Source organism: Crotalus tigris, unplaced genomic scaffold (genome assembly GCF_016545835.1).
Source record: "Crotalus tigris isolate CLP2741 ecotype Arizona unplaced genomic scaffold, ASM1654583v1 scf7180000017690.20705106771:4171800, whole genome shotgun sequence".
NCBI classification, from domain to species: Eukaryota; Metazoa; Chordata; class Lepidosauria; order Squamata; family Viperidae; genus Crotalus; species Crotalus tigris.
This window is the reverse complement of record NW_024096569.1, coordinates 2,989,719-3,008,252: the sequence shown is the minus strand read 5'-3', so window position 1 is coordinate 3,008,252 and position 18,534 is coordinate 2,989,719. Positions and strand designations below refer to the sequence as shown.

General features: G+C 43.7%; 1 protein-coding gene across 6 annotated transcripts in view; it reads left to right on the top strand.

The window, feature by feature from the left end:
* Positions 1 to 18,462, top strand: part of RNF31 (ring finger protein 31) — a 48,554-nt gene extending 30,092 nt beyond the window's left edge. For all 6 annotated transcript variants that reach the window (XM_039338057.1, XM_039338055.1, XM_039338056.1 and 3 more), the window contains 11 exons: positions 67 to 276; positions 1,498 to 1,671; positions 5,115 to 5,213; positions 6,747 to 6,836; positions 8,259 to 8,373; positions 9,417 to 9,535; positions 12,387 to 12,500; positions 12,656 to 12,713; positions 14,669 to 14,765; positions 17,125 to 17,299; positions 17,697 to 18,462. In XM_039338057.1, the coding sequence (XP_039193991.1) occupies positions 67 to 276; positions 1,498 to 1,671; positions 5,115 to 5,213; positions 6,747 to 6,836; positions 8,259 to 8,373; positions 9,417 to 9,535; positions 12,387 to 12,500; positions 12,656 to 12,713; positions 14,669 to 14,765; positions 17,125 to 17,299; positions 17,697 to 17,750 (1,305 nt within the window). In that variant the 3' untranslated portion in view covers positions 17,751 to 18,462. The remainder of the gene's footprint in view (positions 1 to 66; positions 277 to 1,497; positions 1,672 to 5,114; positions 5,214 to 6,746; positions 6,837 to 8,258; positions 8,374 to 9,416; positions 9,536 to 12,386; positions 12,501 to 12,655; positions 12,714 to 14,668; positions 14,766 to 17,124; positions 17,300 to 17,696) is intronic.
* The last annotated feature ends 72 nt before the right edge of the window (positions 18,463 to 18,534 follow it).

Below are 18,534 nucleotides of genomic sequence, written 5' to 3'. Positions count from 1 at the left end.
CTCTTATCGTCGCTGGCTGGGCCGCGGGAGGTACCACTTGTCCTTTCTCGTCTCGTTCCTCGCCAGGCGCTGCTGCGGCGTCTCCTGGCCTCGCTGTCTCTGCCCAGCTGGGGCCGGGCCGAGTTGATGGTCTCGCTGATGCTCGAACAGCCAAACGAAGGCTGGGAGTTGGCCGACATCGTGGAAGCCGTCAAGGCCTCCCCGAACCGCGACTTCATCAGACACTGGCTGAGCTGGGAGTGCGCCGTCTGCAGCCTGGCCTTGCCGAGGAACAAGGTACCGACGGGCGGTTTTTGCCGATTGGATTGTCTCCGATCCATAACTAAGTCCACTTTTTCGTTGTTGGTTTGAGCGCTGACAATTGTTCCTCCTTTTTGCCTGAATTGTCGGTGGGGGTTTCTCAGTCGTCCAGGGTCACGTTTGTCCCAAAGGTGTTATTTTTTTTTTTTTCCAAGAGGCAACTGGACTTTCTTGTTTTTCTTTGAAGAGGTTTCCAGAAGGTTCTTCAGCTCTGACTGGATGGTGGGGAATAGAAGGATCTATACTTCTTGCTGACAGCTGGTCATTTGGCTTCTTTTAGAGAGCCATTGAGGCCACTTGGAAGTTTGTCTGTGTCCTCAGTTGTCACAAAAAGGTTTTTTGAAAGGGCAACTGGATTTCCTTGTTTTTCTTTGAAGACATTTCACTTCTCATCCCAGAAGCTTCTTCAGCTGTGGCTGAATGGTGGGGAATGGAAGATTTGATATTCCTTCCACAGATGACCTTGAGGACATAGATAAACCTCCAAGAGGCCTCAGCTACACTCTAAAACAGTGGTTCTCAACCTGTGGGTCGGGACCCCATTTGGGGTCGAACGACCATTTCACGGGGGTTGCCAAACAACGCAGTCCGCCATTTTTCCCCCCCCCTTTTCCTTAGCTGTGCTCCTCCCTTTTATTCTATTGGCTTTTGAAAGCCAATAGAAGAGACTCTCTTGAATAGACTCGCTTTCCAAAGCCAATAGGAATTGTCCAGGCTGTCTCTGCCCTGCTGAGCCCGCCAAAAGCCCCAGTCTGCAAACGGTGCTGCACCAGTTGAGTAGTCCTCGACTTACGACCGGTTGAGTAGTCCTCGACTTACGACCGGTTGGGAGTCGCGGCATTAAAAAGGTTGAGAACCACTGCTCTAAAACGATGCAAATGACCAGCTGCCTGCAAAGGAATACAAATCCTTCCATTTCCCCACCATCCATTTGCATCTGAATGTTGATCACGTGACCATGGGTGCGCAACAACGGTCATAAGTGCGAAAAACCATTTGTGAGTCACTTTTTTCCCCCCCCAGTGCTGTTCTAACTTTGCACGGTCACTAAGCGAATGCTTGTAAGCCGAGGACTGTTTGTATTTAAGAGTAAACAGGGGGAATTTCTCGGGAATCCTTGGATGCTTTCGGACAGAAAACAGATCACAGTTTTTGCTTCCCCACCCTCCCGCCAATCTCTCCTTCTCTGTTTTTCAGATGCAGTCACTAACGTCGTGCGAGTGCACAATTTGTCCAGAGTGTTTTGAGCTTCATTTCACCATCGCCGTGAAGGAGAAACACATTACCGATTTGGTGTGTCCGGCTTGCTCTGAACCGGAGATCAGCGACGAGACGGAACTTCTTAATTATTTTTCCACGCTTGATATTCAGGTGATGTTTCTCCTGCTCCGTTACCCCATTTGACGGGGGGGTCCCGGCTTCTATCGGGGGGAGGAGAGGGTGTTTCATTTTGGTGCCAGTCTTCTTTTTGAGTGTTCAAATTTTTATTAGTTCACTCAGATACATACAAACACACACTACAGCCATTTATCTGAAATAGTATAAGGTTTCCTGCCTGAGCAGGGGGTTGGACTATATGACCTCCAAGGTCCCTTCCAACTTTATTATTATTGTTATTACTATTACTACTACTACTATTATTATTATTATATACATATACATATACACACACACACACACACACACACACACACACACACACAAATATATAAGTTTTAAGAAGAGACTGGACAGCCATTTATCTGAAATAGTATAAGGTTTCCTGCCTGAGCAGGGGGTTGGACTACATGACCTCTAAAGTCCCTTCCAACTTTATTATTATTATTATTATTATTATTATTATTATTATTACTACTACTACTACTACTACTATTATATACATAAACATATATACACACACAAACACACACACACACACACACACACACACACACACACACAAATACATAAGTCTTAGGTTAGGAAGAGACTGGACAGCCATTTGTCTCAAATGGGATAGGGTTTCCTGCCTGAGCAGGGGGTTGGACTAGATGACCTCCAAGATCCCTTCCAACTTCATTAGTATTATGTACATACACATATTATTATTATTATTATTATTATATTATACACACACAAATAAATATATACGTTTTAAGAAGAGACTGGACAGCCATTTGTCTGAAATAGTATAAGGTTTCCTGCCTGAGCAGGGGGTTGGACTAGATGACCTCCAAGGTCCCTTCCAATTTATGATGATGATGATGATGATGATGATTAGTCTGAAATGGTACAGGGTTTCCTGCCTGAGCAGCGGGTTGGACTAGATGAACTCCAAGGGCCCTTCCAACTTTATTTATTATTATTATTATTATTACTATTATTACTATCATTATTATAATATTTTAAAATATAAAATATAAAAAAATGAAAACAACGGGAAAATAGGGGAGGAAAAAAGGGGAAGAGGGAAAAGTGTAGGACGAACGAGAAAAGAAAACGAAAAACCTGGACTTCCTGCCCTTTTTAGAATTCGAATTAGAATAACAGAGTTGGAAGGGACCTTGTAGGTCATCTAGTCCAACCCTCCCCCCCCCCGGCCCAAGCAGGAGACCCTACACCAGTGGTTCTCAACCTGTGGGTCGGGACCCCATTTGGGGTCGAACGACCATTTCACGGGGGTCGCCAAACATCGCTGTCCGCCATTTTTTCCCCCCTTTTCTTTGGCCACGCCCCTGGCACCCGGTGATGTATAAGTGGTTGGGGGTCACCACAACATGGGGAACTGTATTATGGGGTCACGGCATTAGAAAGGTTGAGAACCACTGCCCTACACCCTTTCTGACAGTTGGCGCAGTAGAAGAAGCCTCAACTCAACCACCTCAACTTTTTTTACTTTTACATAATAATATAGACTGGCCATTTCTGTCACGGTGAACCGATCTCAATCAAGAAAACCCCAAACCAAAGTTCCATATTTTTTTTTTTGTTTGTTTCCCCATCTCAAGCAAAAAGTCCCCAAACCGGTTTCCAAGTGGAAATGAAACTAGAAAAGTTCCTGTCTTTAATTAGTTATTTATCTGAATGAATTTATCAAGCCACGTCAGCTTATTAAACCTAGTTGACCTCTGGGTAGTTGACAACATTTTTAAAAAATTCCAAAATATCATTTTAAAAAAACCCTTTAAAAAAAGAACAATTAAAACAATCCATTTTGCCATCCCTGAGGTGAACTTATGTGTTCCTCCCATCCCGGCGCATCCAAAATGACCGCCGTCCTCCCCACGCGGGTAGTCCTCGACTTGACGGCCACAATTCCACCCCAGGTTTCTGTTGCTAAGCGAAACTGTTGCAAAGTGAGTCCCCACCCTTTTTATGACCTTCCTTGCCACCGCTATGAAGTGGATCACTGCAGCGCTTCGGTTAGTGACACGGTTGTTAAGTGGATCTGGCTTCCCCACTGAGTTTGCTTGTCGGACGGTCGCAAAAGTGAACCACAGGACGTTGCAGCTCATCATAAATACACGCCAATTGCCAAAGTGTCCGAATTTTGATAACCCTGGGGATGCTGCAACGGTCACAGGTGTGAAAAAGGGTCATCATAATTTTTTTCAACGCCGTGGTAACTGCAGTCGCTAAATGAATTAAGGAGAACTGTTGTAAGTTGAGGATCTCATAGCAAAGCTGCAACGTTTTCTTTCTTTGTGCATCAAATCCGAAAGAAAGATATTTTCTGCTTTCAGAACGAGTCAGATTTTTCCAGGATGTGTGGTGGGTTCTTTGCAAACTTTTTTGGGGAGGGTGTCTGCCTAGGTGGTTGTTGTTGTTAGTTGCGAAGCTGTGTCCGACCCATTGCGGCCCCATGGACAGCGTTCCTCCAGGTCTTCCTGTCCTCTACCATCTTCTGGAGTCCATTGAAGCTCACGCCTGCTGCTTCAGTGACTCCATCCAGCCATCTCATTCTCTGTCGTCCCCTTCTTCTCTTGCCCTCCATCTTTCCCAGCATTAGGCTCTTCTCCAGTGAGTCCTTCCTTCTCATTAGGTGGCCAAAGTATTTGAGTTTCAACTTCAGGATCTGGCCTTCTAAAGAGCAGTCGGGGTTGATCTCCTCTAGGACTGACCAGTTGGATCGCCTTGCAGTCCAGGGGACTCGCAGGAGTCTTCTCCATAGTCCAAAGCAATGGTTCTCAACCTTTCTAATGCCGCAACCCCATAATACAGTTCCTCTTGTTGTGGTGACCCCCAACCATAAAATTATTTTTGTTTCTATTTTATAACTGTAATGTTGCTACTGTTATGAATCGCAATGTAAATATCTGGATGTATTTGCATTGAACATAATTAAAGCATAGTGATTAATCACAAAAATAATATGTAATTATATATTGTTAAATATTTATTTTTAATTACAAAAAAACGAAATTTTGTCTTGAAGCATGGTGTAGCATGGGTAACAGTCTTAATATAACAACAGTAAACTACATCCACATGGAAAGAAGTAAGCATTTCAAAAGCCAATAGAACAAGAGGGAGTAGGACAGCTAAGGAAAAGGGGGGGGGGGAAATGGCGGACTGCGTTGTTTGACGACCCCCCATGAAATGGTCGTTCGACCCCAAATGGGGTCCCGACCCACAGGTTGAGAACTACTGGTCCAAAGGCCTCCATTCTTCGGCGCTCGGCCTTTCTTATGGTCCAACTTTCACAGCCATACATTGCCGCTGGGAAAACCACACCCTTGACTATACGCACTTTTGTTGGCAGGGTGACGTCTCTGCCTTTTAGTATGCTGTCTAGATTTGCCATCCTCAATTCTTTTAATTGGGCTTCTCTACAGTTGCGCAGCTGTTTGGATCAAGAGACATACGACCTGTTCCATAAGAAGCTGACCGAACACGTACTTATGCAGGACCCCAAGTTTCAGTGGTGCACGCATGTGAGTAGCCCCCTCCCCTGGTGTCTTTTGTTTCCAAATGAAAGGGGAGAAGAGCCAAAAGTCGGGGTGCGTGTGAATGAGAAGGGAACCCCTCAAAAAAGTCAATAAAACGAGTAGGCCGTTTTTCTAAGAAACGGGGACGCCCAGGGATAGATGGCTGACTTTTCCCAACTGGGAGCTTTCCAAGTGGGTCGGGGGACTACAACGCCCATCATTCCACTAATGAGCCCAGTTGGGGTGAGGGGAGTCGTGGTCTCATGGATCTCAGTAGGTTTCCTGGCTGGGGAAGGGGTATTTGAGTCAAACCTGCTCGCTTAGGGAGACTGTAGAAATAAATTGGTTTCCTGCTCTGGCTGTTTGAATTTGCTCGGTATCTAAAGAAACTTTGATCCAGAATTGTGGATTGTTATTATTGGTCCACTGCTTAAGGAACCAGGCTAGAAGCCAGGACAGTGTGAATTCTAGTTCTGCCTTAGGCGTGAAAGCCGACTGGGTGTCTTTGGGCCAATCAACAGGAGACTGTGAGTTCTAGTCCCACCTTAGGCACGAAAGCCAACTGGGTGTCTTTGGGCCAATCACTAGGAGCCTGGGAATTCTAGTCCCACCTTAGGGATGATAGTCAGCTGGATGTCTTTGGGCCAATCACTAGGAGACGGTGAGTTCTAGTCTCACCTTAGGCACGAAAGCCAACTGGGTGTCTTTGGGCCAATCAACAGGAGTCTGGGAATTCTAGTCCCACCTGAGGCGTGAAAGTTGACTGGGTGACGTTGGGCCAATCATCAGGAGCCCTGGAGTTCTAGTCTCACTTTAGGCATAAATGCTGGCTGGGTGACTCTAGGCCAATCACCAGGAGACGGTGAGATCTAGTCCCACCTTAGGCATGAAAGCCGGCTGGATATCTTTGAGCCAATCACTAGGAGACTGGGAGTTCTAGTCCCACCTTAGGCATGATAGTCAGCTGGATGTCTTTGGGCCAATCACTAGGAGACGGTGAGTTCTAGTCTCACCTTAGGCATGAAAGCCAACTGGGTGTCTTTGGGCCTATCAACAGGAGCCTGGGAATTCTAGTCCCACCATAGGCATAAACGCTGGCTGGGTGACTCTAGGCCAATCCCCAGGAGACGGTGAGTTCTAGTCCCACCTTAGGCATGAAAGCCGGCTGGGTGGCTTTAGGCCGATCACCAGGAGACGGTGAGTTCAAGTCCCAACTTACGCACGAAAGGATGATTTTGGGCCAATCACTCTCAGTCCAACCCAACTGACAGGGTTGTCATTACGGGGAAAATAAGAGGAGGGAGGAGTATTAGATAAGTTTGCCAGTTATTTATAAAAATAATCAAGGCATATAGATAAATAAATACTTCCGAGGGGACTAGGAGCGTCCAAATGCCCAGCTGATGGAGAGAACGTGCACGGACTCGGTCCAGTTCAATTTCTTTCTTCCTTTAAGGACGGTCTCTGCATCCACTTCCTGGAGTCAGGAAGATCCGATCGCAGCCTGGGCTAAAATGGAATTGTTCTCCTTCTCCTTAGTGCTCTTTCGGTTTCATCTACGAATCGGAGCAGCTGGAAGCCAAATGCCCCCAGTGCCGCAAGAGTTTTTGCGTCCAGTGCAAACGCCAGGTTGGTGAACCTTCTCTCTTAAGATATTTTGAGTAGAGTAGAGTAGAACAGAACAGTGTACAACAGAACAGAGTAGAACAGAACAGAACAAATGGAATGGAATGGAATAGAATAGAACAGAACAGAACAGAATAGAAATAGTGGAGTAGAATGGAATGGAAGGGAAGGGTTGGGAATGGAATGGAATAAGAAATAGAATGGAATATAGAAGAGAAGAGAATAATAGAAGAGAATAGAATAGAATAAATTCAGAATAGAAGTAATAGAATAGAAATAACAATAGAATTGAAATAAGAATAGAATAGAAATAAGAATAAAATAGAATTAGAAATAAGAATTAGAAATAAGAATAGAATTGAATGGAATAGGAATAGAAATAAGAATAGAATAGAATAGAATAGAATAGAATAGAATAGAATAAGAAATAAGAATAGAATAGAAATAAGAATAGAATCGAATAGAATAGAATAGAAATAAAGAATAGAATAGAATAGAAATTAGAATAGAATAGAAATAAGAATAGAATAAGAAATAATAGACTAGAAATAAGAATAAAAGAAATAAGAATAAAATAGAATTAGAAATACGAATAGAATGGAATAGGAATAGAAATAGAAATAGAAATAAGAATAGAATAGAATAGAAATAAGAATGGAATAGAATAAGAAATAAGAATAGAATAGAAATTAGAATAGAATAAGAAATAATAGAATAGGAATAGAATAGAAATAAGAATAAAAAAGAATTAGAAATAATAGAATGGAATAGGAATAGAATAGAAATAAGAACAGAATAGAATAAGAAATAAGAATAGAATAGGATTAGAAATAAGAATAGAATGTAATAGAATAAGAAATAAGAATAGAATAGAAATTAGAATAGAATAAGAATAGAATAGAAATAAGAATAGAATAGAATAGAAATAATAGAATAGAATAATAAATAAGAATAGAATAGAAATAAGAATAGAATAAGAAATAATAGAATAGAAATAAGAATAGAATAAGAAATAATAGAATAGAAATAAGAATAGAATTAGAAATAAGAATAGAATAGAATAGGAATAAGAATAGAATAGAATAAGAATAGAATAAGAAATAATAGAATAGAAATAAGAATAGAATAGAATAAGAAATAAGAATAGAATGTAACAGAATAAGAAATAAGAATAGAATGTAACAGAATAAGAAATAAGAATAGAATAGAAATAAGAATAGAATAGAATTAGAAATAAGAATAGAACGGAATAGAATAGAATAGAAATAAGGAATAGAATAGAAATTAGAATAGAATAGAATAGAATAGAATAGAATAGAATACAATAAGAAATAAGAATAGAATTAGAAATAAGAATAGAATACACCAGAACAGAACAAGGCTAACTGCTGAATTTGGGGTGTCTTTTCTCTTCCGCGGTGCCAGTGGGAACCCCAGCATCAGGGTCTGAGCTGTGAAGCGTTCCTGGAATGGAAGCGAACCAACGACCCCGAATACCAGGCGCAGGGCTTGGCGATGTACCTCCAGGAGAACGGCATTGGTGAGGATTTCGCCCCCAGGTTCCTTTTGGGACACCAACCGAGTTTCCTACTCTAAGCAGGAAGTTTGATTTTAATTTTTTCCAGTTCACCAGGTTAGAAAGAAAAAGATAGTGATAGTCCCACCTTAGCCATGAAAGCCGACTGGGTGACTTTGGGCCAATCCCCAGGAGACGGTGAGTTCTAGTCCCGCCTTAGCCATGAAAGCCAGCTGGGTGACTTTGGCCAATCATCAGGAGATGGTGAGTTCTAGTACAGGTATAGGATAGGTATAGTATAGGGGGTACCTTGCTCAATAGTAGTAACTGTGAGAGGGACCTCGGAGTCCTAGTGGACAATCCCTTAAATAGGACCCAGCCGTGTGCTGCAGCTGCCAAAAAGGCCAACACAGTGCTAGGCTGCATTAACAGGGGGATAGAATCAAGATCACGTGAAGTATTAATACCACTTTACAAGGCCTTGGTAAGGCCACACTTGGAATACGGCATCCAGTTTTGGTCACCACGATGTAAAAAAGATGTTGAGACTCTAGAAAGAGTACAGAGAAGAGCAACAAAGATGATCAGGGGACTGGAGGCTAAAACATATAAGGAACGGTTGCTGGAATTGGGTATGTCTAGTTTAACGAAGAGAAGGACAAGGGGGGACAGGATGGCAGTCTTCCAGTATCTCAGGGGCTGCCCCAAAGAAGAGGCAGTCAGGCTACTCTCCAAGACGCCTGAAGGCAGGACAAGAAGGAACAGATGGAAACTAATCAAGGAGAGAAGCAACCTAGAACTAAGAAGAAACTTCCTGACAGTGAGAACAATTAACCAGTGGAACTACCTGCCTCCAGAAGTGGTGAATGCTCCAATACTGGAAGTTTTTAAGAAGAGACTGGACAGCCATTTGTCCGAAATGGTATAGGTTTCCTGCCTGAGCAGGGGGTTGGACTAGATGACCTCCAAGATCCCTTCCAACTTTGTTGTTGTAATTATTGTTGTTGTTATTATTATTATTATTGACAAGCCAATAAATACATTTCTCTTTTTTTTCTTTCTTTCAGCGTGTCCCAAATGCAAGTTCTCGTATGCACTGGCCCGAGGGGGCTGCATGCACTTCCAGTGTTCCCAATGTAGACATCATTTCTGCAGTGGCTGCTACGGGACCTTCTATGCCTCCAACGTAAGGATGCTCAGGGATTGTGCATTTCTGTGTGTGTGTGTGTGTGTGTGTGTGTGTGTGTTTGTGTGTGTGATGCAAGCCTGGAACTCGGTCCGCTGTTGCCATTCAATTTCCCCCTTATCGGCCTCGGTAGAGGTGAATTTGGAGAATGGAGGCCGAGACGGTGAACAAAAACCATAGGAAAATATAAGATACAGGGAGTCCGCGACCTAATGCTGAAGCCAAAATTTTCCAGGACAGTGAAGTGAGCTTTGCCCCATTTTACGACGATTTTCGCCACCGTCGTTCAGCGGATCACTGCGTTTGTTCATGAACAGCACGGTTGTTAATTGAATATGGCTTTCCCCGTTGTTTTTGCTTATCAGAAAGTCACAAAAGGGGATCACGGGACCCCCCCCCCTCGGGCGACGCTGCAACCATCATAAATTGCCGAATTTTGATCAGGTGACTGTGATTGATGGTGCAACGGCCATTAAGCGTGAAAAACCGTCCTTTTTTCAGGACCGTTGTGACTTTAAACCGTCACTAACTGAACTGCTGTTAAGTGGAGGGCTTTCCATAGTGCAGTGGTTTTCAACCTGTGGGTCGGGACCCCATTTGGGGTCGAACGACCATTTCACGGGGGTCGCCAAACAACGCAGTCCGCCATTTTTTTCCCCTTTTCCTTAGCTGTGCTACTCCCTTTTATTCTATTGGCTTTCCAAAGCCAATAGGAATTGTCCAGGCTGTCTCTGCCCTGCTGAGCCCGCCAAAAGTCCCATTCTGCAAACGGTGCTGCACCAGTTGAGTAGTCCTCGACTTACGACCGGTTGAGTAGTCCTCGACTTACGACTTGTTGGGGGTCGCGGCATTAAAAAGGTTGAGAACCACTGCCATAGTGTGAGGAACGGACTTTAAAATGCTGGAACTCCGCTCTTTTGATAGCGGGTGTAATCAGAGGATCCGGAAAGATTATATTTATTCGGCTTTCCTCTTTCTTACATTCAAAATTGTCAAGGCAGGGCGAAAATTCAGGATTTTGGATTTTTTTTTCTCAACTTGACTTCCTGGGCCAAATTCATTTTTTTTGGCCTTCGCCTGTCTGTTCAAGGCCGTCTCTGCTGTTCTTTCTCTCCGTTTTTCCTTTGATAATGTTCCCCTCCTGTGTCTTCACAAGGGAGCCCGAAATTTCACGTCGCTAAATGAGACATCGCTTCAGTGAGTTTTTTGCCCCGTTTTATGGCCATTCTCCTTCCACTTCACGGCAAAGCGGATCCCTGCAGTTGTTAAGTTGGTAAGACGGTTATTAAGCAAATCCGGCTTTCACACACACACACACACACACACATACACAGACTTTGTTTGTCAGAAGGTCGCAAAACGGGATCATGTGACCCCCCCCCGGGGACACTGCGACCATCGTACGTATGAGCCAGTTTGCCCAGCGTCCGAATTTGATACCATGTAACCACGAGGATGCGGCAACAGTTGTTAAGCGTGAAAAATGATCGTAAGTTGTTTTTGTGAATGCTGTTGTAAGTTTGAACGGTCACTAAATGAAACAAAACAGTTCTAAGTCGAGGATTGCCTGTTCTTTTCCCATTTAAAGGGGAGCATGATTCAGTTCCATGTTTCGGAGAGGAAGGGAGCAGTTGGGAAAAAGTAATATAAATTGCTATTTATCACACGTCTGCTAACAAAGTCAGGTTATCTGACTTTTGTCTGCAATCCATATTAAAGGGAATAAAATTTGTTTAGTGACCGTTTCAAGTTGTGACGCTGCTGTTGCAGCATCCCCCGTGGTCAGGCGATCCAAATTTGGACGCTAGGGAACCGCCTCATATTTATGACGGTTGCGGCATCCTGGGAGGGGTCACATGATCCCCTTTTTGCTACCTTCTGACTAACAAAGTCCATGCCGGTTTCACTTAACAACCGTTTCACGAACGTAACACCTGCAGTGATTCACTTAACAACTGTGGCAGGAAAGGTCGTAAAAGGGACCTTTTGTAACCAACGTCCCACCTAAGACATTTGTGGCGGGAAGTTTTCCCAAACAGAAATATTGGGCTCAAATATCGTCGTAAACCGAGGACTGTCCTTACAAATAGACCTTGACTTAACAATAGTTCACTTAGTGACTGTTGAAAGTTACAACGGCGCTGGGAAAAGTGACTTACGACCATTTTTCACACTTATGACCGTCGGAGCTTCCCCACGATGGCGTGAGTTACATTCAGACACGTGACAACTGACTCATATTTATGACCGTTGCAGCTTCCAGGGGGAGGGTCGCCTTGATCCCATTTTGCGACCTGACAAGCCGAGTCAAGCCAGATTCACCTCACAATAGTTTTACTAATTTAACAAACGTGGCCAGGAGAGTCGTAAAACGGGGTAAAACTCACTTAACCAGTTTCTCACCTTAGCAACGCAAATGTTTGGCTCAGTTGCGGTCGTAAAGTTGAGGACTCGCTTGTATTTCCCTTTGGAGGAGTGGGTGGGCAGCTCAGCCATTTTCCTACCCTGGAAATTTGGAGCTCAGCTGGTGGTCGTAAGGCGAGGGCTCGCCTGTATTTTCACTTGGGTGGGCAGCTCAGCCATTTTCCTACCCTGGAAGTCACGGTCGTAAGGCGAGGACTTGCCTGTATTTTCACTTGGGTGGGAAGCTCAGCCATTTTCTTACCCTGGAAGTTTGGAAGTTGCGGTTGTAAGGCGAGGACTTGCCTGTATTTTCACTTGGGTGGGCAGCTCAGCCATTTTCCTACCCTGGAAGTTTGGAAGTCGCGGTCGTAAGGCGAGGACTCGCCTATATTTTCACTTGGGTGGGCAGCTCAGCCATTTTCCCATCCTACACTTTGTTCCCTTCCAGAAATGCCCGATCCCTCACTGCCCGATCCGCCGTTCCCTCCACGGCCACCATCCACGCGACTGCCTCTTCTACCTGCGGGATTGGGCCGTGCCGCGCCTGCAGCAGCTCCTCCAGGTCAGGGGGGGCGGTCGGGGGGGGATGTGGGGTGGGGGGGCTTCAGGACCGGGGAGGGGGGGATGTGGGGTGGGGGGACGTGGAAGCCCAGGGTGTTTAAGGAAAAGGCTTCTTGGGAGACTGATTCTCTCTCGTTTCCCTTCTCTCCATCCCAGGATAACAACGTTGCCTTCAACACGGACCCCCCAGCGGGCACCCGGGCTACCCCTGGAGGTGCGTGACCCCCCCCCCCAAAATCCTGGGAAGTCCAACTGTCCTGGGATGGCTTCATTTTAAGTCCGGAATGAAAGATTGCACTTTCAAATATTTTGCGCTTTTTGACTTGATTTGACTTGACCTTTATTTTATTTTGTTTTACTTTATTTTATTACATTAATTTAATTTACCTTTATTTGACTTGACTTGACTTGACCTCACCACTTTAACTTCACTTTAACTTTATTTTTACTTCACTTCATTTTAATTTCACTTTAATTTTACTTTATTTTTACTTCACTTCATTTTAACTTCACTTTAACTTTATTTTTACTTTACTTCACTTTAATTTTACTTTATTTTTACTTCACTTCATTTTTACTTCACTTCACTTTAACTTTATTTTTACCTTACTTCACTTTAACTTCATTTTTACTTCACTTTAACTTTATTTTTATTTTACTTCACTTTAATTTCACTTTAATTTTACTTTATTTTTACTTCACTTCACTTTAACTTTATTTTTACCTTACTTCACTTTAACTTCATTTTTACTTCATTTTAACTTCACTTTAACTTTATTTTTACTTCACTTCACTTTAATTTCACTTTATTTTTACTTCACTTCATTTTAACTTCACTTCACTTTAACTTTATTTTTACTTTACTTTACTTTTACCTCACTTCACTTCTCCCTTCACAGGCAGTCTTCAAAGTATGACCACAATGGAGCCCCAACTTTGTTGTTATTTTACTTTACTTTACTTTATTTCACTTCACTTCGCTTCACCTCACCACTTTAACTTCACTTTAACTTTATTTTTACTTTACTTCACTTTAATTTCACTTTTATTTTACTTTAACTTTACTTTACTTTTACCTCACTTCACTTCAGCCTTCACTGGCAGTCTTCAAAGTATGACCACAATGGAGCCCAAACTTTGTTGCTATTTTACTTTACTTTAATTCTTCATTTTAACTTCACTTTAACTTTATTTTTACTTCACTTCACTTTAATTTTATTTTTACCTTACTTCACTTTAACTTCATTTTTACTTCACTTTAACTTTACTTTACTTTACTTTTACTTCACTTCACTTCCGCCTTCACAGGCCGTCCTCAGTGTATGACCACAATTGACCCCAAAGTTTTGTTGCTAAGTGAAATATTTGTTAAGCAGGTTTTGCCCCGGTTTACGATGATTTTTGCCAGAGTCGTTCAGCAAATCACTTGTATTTGTTAATTAACAGCACGGTTGTTAAGTGAATCCGGTTTTCCCCCCCCCCCCTTGACTCTGTTTGTCAGAAGGTCGCAAAAGGGGAATGTGTGACTCCGGGACGCTGCAAACCGTCATAAATAGGAACCAAATGCCAAGTGTCCGAATTTTGAGCGCATGACCCTGGGGGGTGTTGCAGCCGTCATAAGTGTGAAAAGCAGTCACGCGTCGCTTTTTCAGTGCTATTGTAACTTTGAACGGTCACTAAATGAACTGTTGTAAATCGGGGACTATCACTGCTTTACTTTTTAACCTCTTCACTTCAATTTTTTAATTTTATTTCCATTTATATATAGCCACCCAACTTTACGTTCGTGAACCTGGGCCGCTCACCTCCTTAAAATAACCAAATAAAATAACCACGCGGCTAGTCCACAACCTAGAACAGCTCATTTAGTGACCGTTCCAAGTTACAACAGGACTGAAATTCAGATGATTGACAACCGGCTCACATTTTATGAAGGTGGCACCATCCCGGGGTCAGCTTTCTGACTCACTTAACAACGATGTTACTAATTTAACAACCGCAGTGGTTTACTTAAGAACTGTGGCAAGAAAAGTTGGGGAAAAAAACTTGCTTAACCAACGTCTCGCTTAGCAACGGAAATTTGGGGCTGAATTGTCGTAACTCGAGGACCGCCAGTCCAAGGAAGGAAGGGGCACGCTTTAAATGTCGGGGTTCTTCCTCTGCCTGCAGGGGGATGCCGGGTTATGGAGCAGAAAGAAATGCTGGATGGTTTAAAGGACGAACCGTGCGGCAAAGAGACCCCGGCTGAATATGCTGGCCTTTGCGAGTGAGTAAAACCCTTCTATGAGGAGTCGGGAAATCGTGGCCCTTTCCCAGAATTTCTAGCTGTGATCCAGCAGAGCTGAAACATGATACCGAAAGTCCTCGACCTACGTCGACCAGTGCTCCCGTCGCTAAGTGAATCACCACATGACAGGCCCCGATTTTACAACCTTTCCCTCCCACCCAGGGACGCTCGCAATTGTGGTAAATAACATTTGGCTGCTGAGTTGCCCCCACCCACTGCCGCCTGGAGTTGCAATTAGGTCATAAGTGCGAGGATTGGTCGTAAAGTCACTTTTTTTCCCCCCAGCGCCGTTGTAACTTGGAGCAGCCGCCAAACAAATGGTCGTAAGCCGAGGACTGCCTGTAGGTTGGGGGAAAAAAGCAACATTGGTCCATTTGTAGAGGAGGGAAGCCAAGAATATTTTGAGAGACACAGGCGGAAGCTGGAGTTTCAAATCTTGGGCAAGACTTCAACTTGTGGGGACTTCAACTCCCACAATTCCCCAGCCAGCAGGGCGAACATCAGGAAGGAGTTCTTGACAGGAAGTGCTGAAGGGGTTACCGCAGGGGTCTTCAAACTTGGCCCTTTTATGGACTTCAACTCCCAGAATTCCTCAGCCAGCATGCCTGGCTGAGGAATTCTGGGAGTTGAAGTTCACAAGTCATCAAAGGGCCGAGTTTGAAGATCCCTGTTTGTGGACTTCAACTCCCAGAATTCCTCAGCCTGGAATGCTGGCTGAGGAATTCTGGGTGTTGAAGTCCACAAGTCAGGCACGCTGGCTGAGGAATTCTGGGAGTTGAAGTCCACAAGTTATAAAAGGGTTGTAGTTCCCTCATGCTGGCTGAGGAATTCTGGGAGTTGAAGTCCACAAGTCATAAAAGGGTCCTAGTTCCCTCATGCTGGCTGAGGAATTCTGGGAGTTGAAGTCCACAAGTCATAAAAGGACAAGTTTGAAGATGCCTGCTTGTGGACCAGCTCCCAGAATTCCTCAGCCTGGAACGCTGGCTCAGGAATTCTGGGAGTTGAAGCCCACAAGTCATAAAAGAGCCAAGTTTGAAGACCCCTGGGTTACCGCCTTGAGGGGTTTCTTCCTCTTCTTTGGAGTTTTTCAAACAAACTAGATCGCACCCCCCCAAACAATGTGTAGGCCCATCCTGCACTCTCAAGGGAGTTAGTTTATGACCTCTCTGGATTCCCATCTCTATGATCCTGGAGGGACCAGCAAGGTCTCAACTAGGCCAGGGGTCTTCCAACTTGGCAGCTTTAAGACTCGTGGACTTCAACTCCCAGAATTCACCAGCCAGCATGAGGAACTCTGGGAGTTGAACAGTTTGCCACATGGTGGTGTTTCTTCCCTTTAGAGGTTTTCAAACAGAATAGATTGCGTCCCCCCCCCCAACAGTGTGTAGGCCCATCCTGCACTCTCAAGGGAGTTAGACTTGATGACCTTTCTGGACTCCCATCTCTATGATCCCGGAGGGACCAGCAAGATTTCAACCAGGCCAGGGGTCTCCAAACTTAGCAGCTTTAAAACTCGTGGACTTCAACTCCCAGAATTCACCAGCCAGCATAAGGAATTCTGGGAGTTGAAGTCCACAAATCTTAAAAGTTGCCCCTCACTGATGGAATATATATATTATGAATTTTCTATTTTTACCAAAAAGTTCTTAATAAACAACGTGTTGAATGGATCCATTAGTAATTCCGTGGTGCATATAAGCTTCTTCAAATAGATAAGATGTGTATCCTGAGTACTAGACTTTGTGATGAATTGTGATCAAGGGAACTTTGGTCGCTTAAAACTTGGAAATTACAAATATTAAACGTTAAATTTAAATACTAATGGGAAACTAAAAAAAATGGGGAAAACTAATTAGGACATTGATTGTCTATATAAAGACCGAATGTTAAAATAATCGGCATATGTATAAGCTAAAAATGGTTGATAAAGGTAAGAATGTTATTTTTATTTCATTCATATAATAAGAATGGCATTAGTTTAAACATGAGACAGTAAATACCAAGGGGAAAAGAGAGGAAACATTTAAGGCGGTCGTTTGAGACTGGCACTAAAGATGTTTGTGTGTTACTGAATTTTTGATTAACCCAGCCGCCACGTGGCTTTTCAAATACTTAAATGTAAAATTAGAAAATCAATAAAACGTTTTAAAAAAAAAAAACTAAATCCAATATTATACCATCCAGTACCCTTTTTTCCCGCAAATTAAGCAAATGCAATTCTTATTGTTATTAAAAGATATACGGTTGAATATCAGTTTTCTAATCGTATCGGTGATACCAGTTTAAAATATCTTTTCTAACCAAAACATATTTCTTGACACACACACTCTCCCCCCAGGGCGCACTACAAGGAATACCTAGTCAGTCTGATCAACAGCCACACTCTGGATCCCGCCGTCTTCTACACCTTGCAGGAGGTGGAGATCGTGTGCCGGAGACACCTCACCGCCCCCCAGCTGCTCCCCAAGGGACCGACGGAGGACGAGGAAGCGTATCGCAGGCGTCTGATCCAGGTGAAGCTTCTCCTCTCCTGTTGGTTTGGAGCTCTTCTCTCACCTGGATTCCTTCTCCAATCTCTCGGAGGCCTTTTGATTGAGCAGGGGGTTGGACTAGAAGACCTCCAAGGTCCCTTCCAGCTTTATTATTCCTCCCCCTCCTCCTCCTCCTTTTTAAGAAGAGACTGGACAGCCATTTGTCTGAAATGGGATAGGGTCTCCTGCTTGAGCAGGGGGTTGGGCTAGATGACCTCCAGGGTCCCTTCCAGCTTTATTATTCCTCTTCCTCCTTTTTAAGAAGAGACTGGACAGCCATTTGTCTGAAATGGGATAGGGTCTCCTGCTTGAGCAGGGGGCTGGACTAGATGACCTTTGAGATCCCTTCCAGCTCTGTTATTCTGTTATTCTCCTGTAGGTTCTAAGAGACCAAGTTCCTCTTGGCTTGGAGATCCCACGGAGACGGAAGTAGACCGAGATCATCACCCATACGAGGAGGAAGAGAAGCGGTGATATTCTTCCAAAGGGATGGAGAAGAGAAGAGATGTTGTGTTTTGAGAATTGTCCTTTCCGGTCGATGATTTACGGGGGGGGGGGCTCCTAAAGAGCAGCCCTCCCTGCTCTAACCACTAGGTTGAATTTAAGGGTTGTGTTGTTCTACAGCCTATTTCTTCTCTCTTGTGTGAGATACATCCAGAGGTCTTCTCCTTGTGACCCTTTAGAAGAGGGATGTCCAGTTGTGGCGACTTGAAGACTTGCGGACTTCAACTCCCAGAATTCCCCAGCCAGGCTTGCGGACTTCAACTCCCAGATTTCTCTAGGCAGGCTTCTGGCAGAGGAATTCTGGGAATTGAAGTCCACAAGTCTGGCTGGGGAATTCTGGGAGTCGAAGTCCACAAGTCTTAAAGTCACCACAATTGGACATCTCTGACAGAGAAGGTGATGATGGAGAAAACAAAGAATTTGTTTCGCCCTAACTCTCTTTAACAAGTTTTTGAGTACTGTGTTCAGGTTTTATGGGGTGGGAAAAAAATGTACTGGTGGGTGGAACGGAAGCTTGGCTTCAATTGAAAATTTCTTGTTCCGGTTTTAGATTGATCCAATATTTTTAATTCCATTTGTTCTTTCAGCCTGCATATCTCCTGGGAAATGCATTGGTCTGAATAAAAGTTATTTTGATAAAACAAGACTCTCTTTTTGCTTTGTGGTTAATATGATCCCCAGGTCCTAGCATTTAGATTTTTTTTTTTTCATGG